At 37.3% G+C, this 12,103-nt stretch overlaps 1 protein-coding gene across 1 annotated transcript in view; it reads right to left on the reverse strand.

The window, feature by feature from the left end:
* The window catches only part of POF1B (POF1B actin binding protein), a 130,530-nt gene that overhangs the window by 99,940 nt on the left and 18,487 nt on the right, over positions 1 to 12,103 (reverse strand). The window contains exon 3 of the mRNA XM_059156811.1: positions 5,885 to 5,965. Coding sequence (XP_059012794.1) covers positions 5,885 to 5,965 — 81 coding nt within the window. The remainder of the gene's footprint in view (positions 1 to 5,884; positions 5,966 to 12,103) is intronic.

Below are 12,103 nucleotides of genomic sequence, written 5' to 3' on the forward strand. Positions count from 1 at the left end.
AATAAATTTAATTACAAGTCTTAGATTTTTCACAAATGAGCTGTTAGACAGCTTTACTATTTTGGCAGCTTATTTTTTTTTAATCTGTACATTTGAATTGGTGCCAGAGCCACCCTAAAAATTAGTAGGTGTCTTCAAAGATAGTTGATTTTATCATTTTAATTGTTACTTTTAGAACCTCTGGCTGTAGTTCTCACATCTAACAAAGTACATAATCCCCAGCATCTACTTTGCTGTTCCCAGGCCATGAAACCTTGTTGGAGAAACTTAAAAAAAATATTTGCTGATTTGACTCAGTACAAATGCAAGTTATCTAAATTTAAGAGCACCTCTAACCTTCATGGTCATAGTTGTATTTATCAAATTCTCTGTAACTGTGGTTGCAATTTTATGTTCAATTTCCTTAATCCCCTATGGTCACATTCCTTCATTCTCCTTCTTATTGAGAAAACAAAGACCTATTCAATGAGATTCCTTCATCTTCCTACCTGAAAAGCTTCTCTTCAATTTCCACTCCTTCCATCTCATTACCAAGAAAGACAAACTCCTCCTTTTATGCTGAAGTCACTTCTCTATACCTGGAATCCTATCCCCTCTGGTTTCTTCCACAATTGTGTCCATTTGTCCCCTTGCCCTGTGGCATCTTTAGTCTTACTACTGGTTCTTTTTCCTCTGCCTGTAAATCTCTCAGATCGCCAGGATTCTGTTTTCTCCTTTAGATACCATCCTATCTGCTTCTTTTGAGCAATATCCTTCTTAGAAGAGTAATCCTCATTTATTTCCTCCACTTCTTGATCTATTCACCCATTAACTTTGCACATCTGGGTTTTGCTTCCAAAATTATAAGGAAACTCTCAAATATCACCATTACTTAATGGTCGAACTCTTTATTCTCAAACCTCATCCTCATCCTCTTTGGCCTTTTGGCTATTTGAGACAGTTGACCACTCCTTTCCCCTATTTGTTTTAGTTACTCTGTGTTCACATTTCTTTCTGACAACTTCTCTGCCCATGAAAGTGGATCATTTCTGTTTCCTTAACAGCATTAAGGAACATGCCTTTCCTTAAATGACTTAAGCTAGGCATTTCTCAAGGTTCTGTGCCTCAACCCTCTCCATTACCCATCAGGTTTTTCATTCGTTCTCACAGCTACAATGACAATTTTCAAAGGAATAACTCCCAATAACTATCTCAAATGTGACATTTCTCTAGGTCATTTTTTATTATTATTAAGTAAGTTCCACACCCAGTGTGGAGCCCAATGTGGAGCTTGAACTCATGGCCCTGAGATTAAGACTTGAGCTCAGATCAAGATCAGGTACTCACAACTGAGCAACCTAGCTGCCCTCTCCAGGTCTTTTTTTTTTAAGATTTACTTTTTTTTTTTTTTTGAAAGAGAGAGAGAACAAGCCAGGGGAGGGGCAGAGGAAGAGGGAGAGAGAGAATCCTGAGTTAAATAAGTCAAGCAGAGAGAGTCAATTATCATATGGTTTCACTTATTTGTGGAGCATAACAAATAGCATGGATGACATGGGGAGATAGAGAGGAGAAGGGAGTTGAGGGAAATTGGAAGGGGAGGTGAACCATGAGAGACTATGGACTCTGAAAAACAATCTGAGGGGTTTGAAGGGGCAGGGGGTGGGAGGTTGGGGGAACCAGGTGGTGGGTATTAGAGAGGGCACGGATTGCATGGAGCACTGGGTGTGGTGCAAAAACAATGAATACTGTTATGGTGAAAATTTTTTTAAAAATTTAAAAAAAGATTTACTTTTTTTTTGAGAGAGAGAGAGAACAAGCAGGGGGAGGGGCAGAGAAAGAGGGAGAGAGAGAATTCTGAAGCAGACTCCCTGCTGGGCATGGAGCTCTACATGGGGCTCAATCCTAGGACCCTGAGATTGTGAACTGAGCCAAAATCAAGAGTCAGCCATTTAAACAACTGAGAAACCCAGGCACCCAGCTTTTCTTCTTTTTTTAACACCATATTCAACATAATTTATCAAATCTTTTCAAAATTAAGCCCAGAATAACTCAGAAAAGACAATAATAGATTTGGAGTCAGAAGACCTGAACAAGTCACATTTATTTAAGATTTAGTTTCTTCATTAGTAAAATGATACTAGCAACAATGTTAACTGTAATAATACCTTAAATATCACAGTAAATCCTTCTCTGATTCTCTGAAACAAATGTGTTGTCTCCAACCCCTAGAACTTCAATAAGACTTCATCTGTAATTTTCTTGTGTCATCTATCATACACCCCACCATGTATTTTGCATGGCTATTTGTGGACATATCTTATTTCCCTTGCCAAGAGGAACTGTGAACTCTTTTGTTATGGGAACCATGTCTTGTTTCCTTACCCCCAACCATATGAAGGCTATACAGTTTCCTGTCCATATCAGGAGTTCCACAACTAGAAAATTAATAAAACTTATTAATATCAATTGGATTCTCTCTACTGGCAGAACAAAAATAGTTTCATCATTTCTAGGTCAAGTTATATACCAGAATGCATGAATACTTTGACTAAAATGACAATAAATGGAGCTAAAGAAGATCACAAGCAATGAAAAATTTAAAAAGGCTGAACAGAGGTAGAAGGAAATCATAATGAGTAGATTGAGATCAGTTTAATTACAAGGAGGAGAAGTGAAGATTAGGCAAGCTGGGAGGTGAAAGAGGATAAAGTTGCCATTTAGGAGGCTCAGTTTATTATAAATATTGTAACTAAGCCAGAATCTTCTCCTGGGGAGGGATTTACAAGAACCAACAAAAAGGCATATACTTAGATAAACAAAATGAGGAATATATTTAAATAGGATATTCAAGCTGCTCTGCAAAATCAGATTATTTTGGTTTACAAAGCATAGAGATTGAAATTTGTTTTATTCCTCAATAATAGAAAGAGTTAAAAGCTTTAAAATAATCATTACCCTCTGCAGGGAGGGGGGTCCCTAAGAAACCATTTGCTTCTTTGTAGTTGAACACAGCCATAATAATACGCTTTTATATGGGTAGGCTCAGTGTTACAAATATGTGTTTCCATACATCTAATTTCTCTGCCTTTGTATTACACTGTCACAGGGAATGATGGGGGAAAGTTGGTATGTAGATGAGTCTCTGGATCCTAAATCAACTATATCCTCAACGTATCTTTCCCAGATGAGAATTGTTCAATTTCTGTTCCCACTCTGTCACTTTTTAACTAAATGGTTTGAGGCTAGTTAAAAGCTTAAGTTTAAAGATGATTGGACTTTGTTTTGTTCACTGCTCTATCCCTAATTCTTGGAGCAATTTGTAGTACATAGTAGGCAATTGATAAATATTCATTGAATAAATAACTTAACTTCTTTGTGCTTCTGTTTTCTCAACTTTTTAGATTTAAACAGGATAAAATATGTAATTTCTTAGCATGGAGCATATATCCAATAAACATTAATTCTTCCTTTTCTCCGTTAACTTAAGAATAATAATTTATCGGGGCACCTGGGTGGCTCAGTGGGCTAAAGCCTCTGCCTTCAGCTTAGGTCATGATCCCAGGGTCCTCAGATGGAGCCCCACATTGGGCTCTCTACTGGGGGGGGTGCTGCTTCCTCCTCTCTCTCTGCCTGCCTCTCTGCTTACTTGTGATCTCTGTCAAATAAATAAATAAAATCTAAAGAAAAATAATAAGAATTTATCCAAAATCACATAAGAATCACTGGCAAAATGTGTTGGAATTCAAATTATTTGATATTTAAAAATTATTCTGTGAATATATGCTAGGTAAACACAGCAACTCACATTATGAAAAAAAAAGTGTTATCCAGAACTAATTCTTTGAAACCCAGGGATATCAAATGTAATATGCATCCAAGTACACATATTCCCCAGCTTGTAGGTGAAAGAAAGAAAAAGGAGAACAAGGGAGGAAGAATGGGAAAGGGTAAAGTGGTCATGTCATCTCTCAAGCTCTTTTTATGTCTCCCTTCCTCCAACACACTTTTGAGATTTGTTGTTTAAACATTTGATTCTGCAAAAGAAAGCACAAGCAATTGCTTTAGTGTAATCACATTCAGTTTTGATACTTATAATGGATATGTGAAAACTGAAGCAAGTGTTCAAAATAATCATCCCCCCCACCACAGAGCTTACATGCTCATATGTTCACACATGCATATGTACATAACTAACTCCCTTTGTAGCTGAAAGGACATGAGAAAATGATTTTAAAATAAACAAAGAAAGAAGAGGGGAGAACAGATAGCAAAAAAACAGTGCACCCCCACCCATGCACCTGAAGTAATATCAAGTGTGTTACTAATTTATTTTTTTTAAAGATTTTTATTTATTTATTTGACAGAGAGAGATCACAAGTGGGCAGAGAGACAGGCAGAGAGAGAGGAAGGGAAGCTCTCTGCTCAGCGGAGAGCCCGATGCGGGACTCGATCCCAGGACCCTGAGATCATGACCCGAGCCGAAGGCAGCGGCTTAACCCACTTTAATCCTTTGCTTTCCACAGCTAAAGCAAATAATTGATTTTATTTTGTGACAGAGAGGAGGATTCTTTCTTGCAATTGTGGAGAAATAAAATAAAGAACAACACAAATAATTGCTGTATTATTATCTGTGGTACACTGTTTCTATTTGTGAAACTTTGTCCTTATAAACCCACAGAACATCCTGTTGCAGCTAAAGAAGGGCTGCATATGGTTTTGCATGTGTGTAGAGGAAAGCTTTTTACTGTAGGAAGTTTTCTTAATTTTCTCCTCAAAATGAGATAGACAATAATATCATAGTTTGCAAAATATAAGGTTATATATCTCAGTAGAAGATATAACTATAATTTTCAAAAGAGCTTATTGCTAGGCACAGAAGTTCATAGCATAGGCAATAAAGGCATGGAGACACTTTTGAACTTTTGATTTTTCATTTTCTTCCTCCTAGCCCATGTCTCAATGGCAAATCTAAATAAACTAAGGACTCCAACCTCTCATGTAATAGCTGATAACTTTTATGTGAAATCTGTGAAAGAACTTTGTCTTTTTTTCCTTTGGTTCAAAGGATACAAAATCCTTTGTAGTATGAAGGTGGTGGTATAGAAGTAGAAAGATTTTATAACCCAAGAATGTCCATGCTGCTTGGAATAGTTGCATCACTAAATCAGAGTATATGGGCACATAGTTGTCTGGAATTAAAAATGACTCTTTAAAATAGTGATTCAAAGGGACACATGCACCCCAGTGTTTATAACAGCAATGTCCACAATTGCCAAACTATGGAAAAAGCCCAGATGTCCATCATCAGATGAATGGATTAAGAAGATGTGGTACATATATACAATGGAATATTACTCAGCCAGCAAAAGAGTGAAATCTTGCTTTTTGCCATGATATAGATGAAGCTAGAGTGTACTATGCTAAGTGAAATAATTCAGTGAGAGAAAGACAAATACCATATGACTTCACTCCTATGTGGAATTTAAGAAACAAAACAGATGAGCATAAAAGAAGGGAAGGAAAAAGAAAATAAGATAAAAACAGAGAGGGTGGCAAACCATAAGAGACTCTTAATTAAGAAACAAACATAGTTGCTGGAGGGGAAGGGGGTAAGGGGAAGGAATAATTGGGTAATGGGCACTAAGGAGAGCACTTAATGTAATGAGCACTGGGTGTTATATGCAACTGATAAACCACTAAAAATTTTTAAAAATTAAAAAATAAAATCTTTAAAAATATTTTAAAATGATTTCTAATACTAATGATTAGAAATTAGCTTTAAAACTAGAAGAAACTCCCAATGATCTGATTTTAGGGATCTGGTAACTGAGTCACCCTTCTCGTTTAGGCTATCAACTTCTAAGGAATTATAGGTTGGAACAGGAGTTTGTGTGATATAGCTCACCTGTTCAGGATTTTGTACTATGTATCTCCTAATAGTAGTCTGTGGATATGCACTGACTTTCACTGTTGGTGAATGGAGTTCCTGTAAAGAAAGATAAAAGCTGCATATAATTATAGTTGCTTAATGACCTTGAAGCCATTAATAATAATAGGGAGCAATTTTCAGAGTGAAATTTTAAAATTCATTTGCATAAATGATGACATGAATTTATGGTTCTAGTTAACTTCAGTCTTAGAAACATATATGAAAGCATGTGCTTATGTGTTCAGCACTGTGCTGGGTATTTCTATTAAATACTCATTTCATGATAATTCATCACACATTCCAAGCTATAGCTGATGGAAGTTTCAAAATCTTCATTGCATTGTAATGCCCCCACAATATTAGAAGAAAATGTAGCTTAATATTTATTATCTTATAATTTTTAAAAATCAAAGAAATACAGAGAGAAAAATGTGCGTGTGTGTGTGTGTGTGTGTGTACTTAAACACGTAAATCTTCAGTGTGGTGATGGCAGAGGGCCATAAATAACAATAAGTGAGACAAAACATTAGAATAAAGTAATTTGTAAACTTTTGATGGAAAAAGAATCAATATCATTAATATAGAGTTTTTATACTTCAATAAGAAAAAGATTCATGCTAATAGAAAAATAAGCAAATGGCATGAACATTTATAAAAGAAAAACAAATGTTTAATAAATAGCAAGAACTATTCAACCAAACTAAGAATCAAATAAACATAACAAAGGTACCATATTTTAACTGGAAATAAATTTCAAATAATAATACTGATGAAGGTACACTAAAAGGAGCACTTTCCTATGGAGAGGGGAAAGATTAATCATCTACAGGCTAAAATATGTAGCTACTAAAATAATGATTTTGAGTAATACAAATTTACACAAAAAAGCTCATAATATTATATAAGGTTAAGTGAGAAATGAAGATATAGAACTGCATATATGGTATGATCTCAATTCTTTATTTGAATGGAAGAAAATGTAAAATGCTAATAATACTATCTGTGGGTAAGAGAAGGGATCATGAGTGATTTTTATTTCTTCTTGTCTACATTTTTTATGGTTCCAAAATTCTCCACAATAAGCATATTTGTATTATCATAAATAACACATTGTAAACCCAGTTTTAAAGCCTTCATTATAAAAAATAACAGCTAATGCAGTTTGCTGCCTGGATTTGAATGTAGTGAATATCTCTTTGATTTAAGTGGGCTTACTTTTCCAAGGTAATCTTGTCTTGGTGATCTTGTAGAGCTCTATTTCTATCACCGTTGTAGCCTTTATCCCACTTATGTTTTGCTGTGTGTGTGATCCATGCTAGTCTGAGAGCTCTTTGAGAATAGTAATTGGATCTAATACATCTTTGTACAATATTTGATACATAGCACTCAGCAATTGTTTGCTAAATATATGCATGACCCTAGGGTTATCTGGGTGGCTCAGTGGCTTAAATGACTGACCTGATTTCCCAGGGTCCTGAGATCCATCCCCACACAGGGCTCCATGCTCAGCAGGGAGTCTACTTCTCTCCCCACCCCGCCCTCCTCCCTACCCACTCCTGCTCTCTGTCTCTCTAAATAAACAAATAAATAAATAAAAGCATGACTCTAGCCGACTCAGCTCTAGGCTAGGCCAAATTGGGAAATGGTAGACAAACTTTTGATAATCTTATTTGTTTGGCATAAGATCAGCTTTTCCTTGCTGTACTAAAGTCTAGAGACCCGTTTTTGTCCCTTTGTTCCCTTACTGTTCAAGCTCATTGGTACCTCATCTGGGCAGGACTGCTTTCTTAGAACACCATCTTTCTCCCTCCTAGCCTCCAAGTGTCACATCCTTTATACTCCTGTCCTATGTAGTAACAAATTTAGGATGTTTTTTATTTTATTTCCTTTGGATTCACTTTTTAATGAATGGTGACTAGCTCATTAAATACATATTTGTTAACATGGTATTCAATTATTATTATAGGTACCTTTTGGAGATATAGTGCCTAAACTCCAGGGTAATCTTAAACTTGGGGTTATTAAGTTTTAAAAACTAGGGGAACTAGATCCTTGCATATCTTCCAAATCATGTACCTTTCAGAAGGTCTAGTTATAACACTATAAGCTTTTCTCTCTGAATGCAAACTGACAGTGCTATCACTCCCAAAGTCAGGTCCTTGACCAATCCAAGATCTAAGTACTTTATTTGTGGGGCACCTGGGTGGTTCAGTGGGTTAAGCCTCTGCCTTCAGCTCAGGTCATGATCTCAGGGTCCTGGGATCGAGCCCAGCATTGGGCTCTCTGCTCAGTGGGGACCCTGCTTCCGCCTCTCTCTGCCTGCCTCTCTGTCTACTTGTTATCTCTCTTTCTCTGTCAAATAAATAAAATCTTTAAGTACTTTACTTGTGCTAAACTCAAGGAACCTAAAATATATATTTTATAATATAATATAATATAATAATATAATATAAATACTGGAGATCCTTGACTAAAAATAAACTACACTCAAACTAAAAGCAATTAGATTGAATAGACAATGAAACTGAAAAATTTCAGTTCATAGCATTTTTTCAGCACCTGTTTCACATTCTTTTAATGGGTTGAGCTGATTATCATATATGATAATTCTCATAGAATTATAGTATAAGAGGTGAGCCCTCTTATACTGTTGGTGGGAATGCAAACTGGTGCAGCTACTCTGGAAAATGGTTTGGAGGTTCCTCATAAATTTAAAAATAGAACTGCCCAGTGATCCAGAATCAATCACACTACTGGATATTTATCCAAAAAATACAAAAATACTAATTCAAAGGGATACATGCACCCTTGTGTTTATAGCAGCATTATTTACAATCACCAAGATATGGAAGCAGCCCAGGGTCTACTGATTGACCAACAAATAAAGAAGATGTGGTATATATATACAATGGAATATTATTCAAAAATAAAAAGAATGAAATCTTGAAATTTGCAACAACATACATGGAGCTAAAGAGTATAATGCTAAGTGAGATGACAGTCAGAGAAAGGTAAATATGTATGATTTCACTCATATGTGGAATGTAAGAAACAAAACAAATGAGTTGGCAGGGTTGGGGGAAGAGACAAACCAAGAAAGAGACTATTCACTATAGAGAACAACCTAATGGTTATTGGTTACTGGAGGGAAGGTAGGAGGGGGAATGGGTTAAATAGTTGATGAGGATTAAGGAGTACATATGTGATGAGCTGTGGGTGATGTATGGAATTTTTGAATAACTATATTGTACACCTGAAACTAATAGAACCCTGTGTGTTAACAAACTGGAATTAAAATAAAATCTTTTAAAAAAAGACTACTGCTCTGAGATTACTTCAGTCTAACTTTTAATTATGGTTTGTCTGATCTGCTTCTGGTGAAATTTCAAAGACTAGGCTCTGATGTTAAAGGAAAATGGTCTATAAAAGTGATAGTATGCCGCCCTTACCCGGGGCCGGGGTGAGTAATCCGCTCGGGTTTGCTTTCAGGAGCTTTTGTTCCCTGAGCGCTTTCCGTAGAGTTCCGGAGGACGGGAATACAAATGGCGGCCTCCTGGTCTCCGGCCTGGAGGAGCCGAGAGCCCAGGGTCGCACTCCTCAGTGCGCGCTCAGAGAACCGCGCCCAGTTACTCCCGTCTGCCTGACCTCCGGCCGCGCTCTGAGCTCACCGAGCCTGCGACCGGTTCAAGGTAACACGGAGCTGTGAGCTTACTGTCGGCTCTGTCTCTGTAGCCGGCTTTCCCGTTCCAATACCCGCAAGCTCTGCGACACTCAGACACCCCCGATCCTTCTGTGACCCTGCGGGACCTGAGGCCACGCTGACCCCGCGTGGGCTTCGCCCCGGTTTAGCCTCTGGAGCGATGTCCCTCAGCGGAACAGACTTTTAAAAGTCCTGATTTTGTGCACGGTTGCTCCGCCGCTTTGGATTCACTTCTCCGCAGGTCCTACCTTTCAGAAAGTGGTTGTTTTTCTGTTTCCAGAATTGCTGTTCTTCTTCTCTTCGATCTGCCGATGGATTTTCAGGTGTTTGCAATCTTTAGATAAGCTATCTAGCTGATCTCCGGCTAGCTGAAGCAGTCTCAGCTTGCTACTTCTCCGCCATCTTTTACATTTTTCTTAGGTGTATTCTTTTTTTAAAAATTCTTTTCTTTTTTTTTTTTCTTTTCTTTCTTTCTTTTTCTTTTTTTTTTTTCTTTCTTCCTTTTTGAACCTCTTTTTATCCCCTTTCTCCCCACTCACGATTTTGGATCTCTTCTAATTTGTTTAAAGCATATTTTCCTGGGGTTGTTGCCACCCTTTTAGTATTTTACTTGCCCCTTCATTTACTCTTATCTGGACAAAATGACAAGACGTAAAAATTCAACACAAAAAAAAGAACAAGAGGCAGTACCGAAGGCTAGGGACCTAATCAATACAGACATCGGTAATATGTCAGATCTAGAGTTCAGAATGACAATTCTCAAGGTTCTAGCCGGGCTCGAAAAAGGCATGGAAGATATTAGAGAAACCCTCTCGAGAGATATAAAAGCCCTTTCTGGAGAAATAAAAGAACTAAAATCTAACCAAGGTGAAATCAAAAAAGCTATTAATGAGGTGCAATCAAAAATGGAGGCTCTAACTGCTAGGATAAATGAGGCAGAAGAAAGAATTAGTGATATAGAAGACCAAATGACAGAGAATAAAGAAGCTGAGCAAAAGAGGGACAAACAGCTACTGGACCACGAGGGGAGAATTCGAGAGATAAGTGACACCATAAGACGAAACAACATTAGAATAATTGGGATTCCAGAAGAAGAAGAAAGTGAGAGGGGAGCAGAAGGTATACTGGAGAGAATTATTGGGGAGAATTTCCCCAATATGGCAAAGGGAACGAGCATCAAAATTCAGGAGGTTCAGAGAACGCCCCTCAAAATCAATAAGAATAGGCCCACACCCCGACACCTAATAGTAAAATTTACAAGTCTCAATGACAAAGAGAAAATCCTGAAAGCAGCCCGGGAAAAGAAGTCTGTAACATACAATGGTAAAAATATTAGATTGGCAGCTGACTTATCCACAGAGACCTGGCAGGCCAGAAAGAGCTGGCATGATATTTTCAGAGCACTAAACGAGAAAAACATGCAGCCAAGAATACTATATCCAGCTAGGCTATCATTGAAAATAGAAGGAGAGATTAAAAGCTTCCAGGACAAACAACAACTGAAAGAATTTGCAAACACCAAACCAGCTCTACAGGAAATATTGAAAGGGGTCCTCTAAGCAAAGAGAGAGCCTACAAGTGGTAGATCAGAAAGGAACAGAGACCATATACAGTAACAGTCACCTTACAGGCAATACAATGGCACTAAATTCATATCTCTCAATAGTTACCCTGAATGTGAATGGGCTAAATGCCCCTGTCAAAAGACACAGGGTATCAGAATGGATAAAAAAACAAAACCCATCTATATGTTGCCTCCAAGAAACACATTTTAAGCCCGAAGACACCTCCAGATTTAAAGTGAGGGGGTGGAAAAGAATTTACCATGCTAATGGACATCAGAAGAAAGCAGGAGTGGCAATCCTTATATCAGATCAATTAGATTTTAAGCCAAAGACCATAATAAGAGATGAGGAAGGACACTATATCATACTCAAAGGGTCTGTCCAACAAGAAGATTTAACAATTTTAAATATCTATGCCCCCAATGTGGGAGCAGCCAACTATATAAACCAATTAATAACAAAATCAAAGAAACACATCAACAATAATACAATAATAGTAGGGGACTTTAACACTCCCCTCACTGAAATGGACAGGTCATCCAAGCAAAAGATCAGCAAGGAAATAAAGGCCTTAAACGACACACTGGACCAGATGGACATCACAGATATATTCAGAATATTTCATCCCAAAGCAACAGAATACACATTCTTCTCTAGTGCACATGGAACATTCTCCAGAATAGATCACATCCTCGGTCCTAAATCAGGACTCAACCGGTATCAAAAGATTGGGATCATTCCCTGCATATTTTCAGACCACAATGCTCTAAAGCTAGAACTCAACCACAAAAGGAAGTTTGGAAAGAACCCAAATACATGGAGACTAAACAGTATCCTTCTAAAGAATGAATGGGTCAACCGGGAAATTAAAGAAGAATTGAAAAAAATCATGGAAACAAATGATAATAAAAATACAACGGTTCAAAATCT

The sequence above is a fragment of the Mustela lutreola genome, chromosome X (assembly GCF_030435805.1).
Source record: "Mustela lutreola isolate mMusLut2 chromosome X, mMusLut2.pri, whole genome shotgun sequence".
NCBI lineage: Eukaryota > Metazoa > Chordata > Mammalia > Carnivora > Mustelidae > Mustela > Mustela lutreola.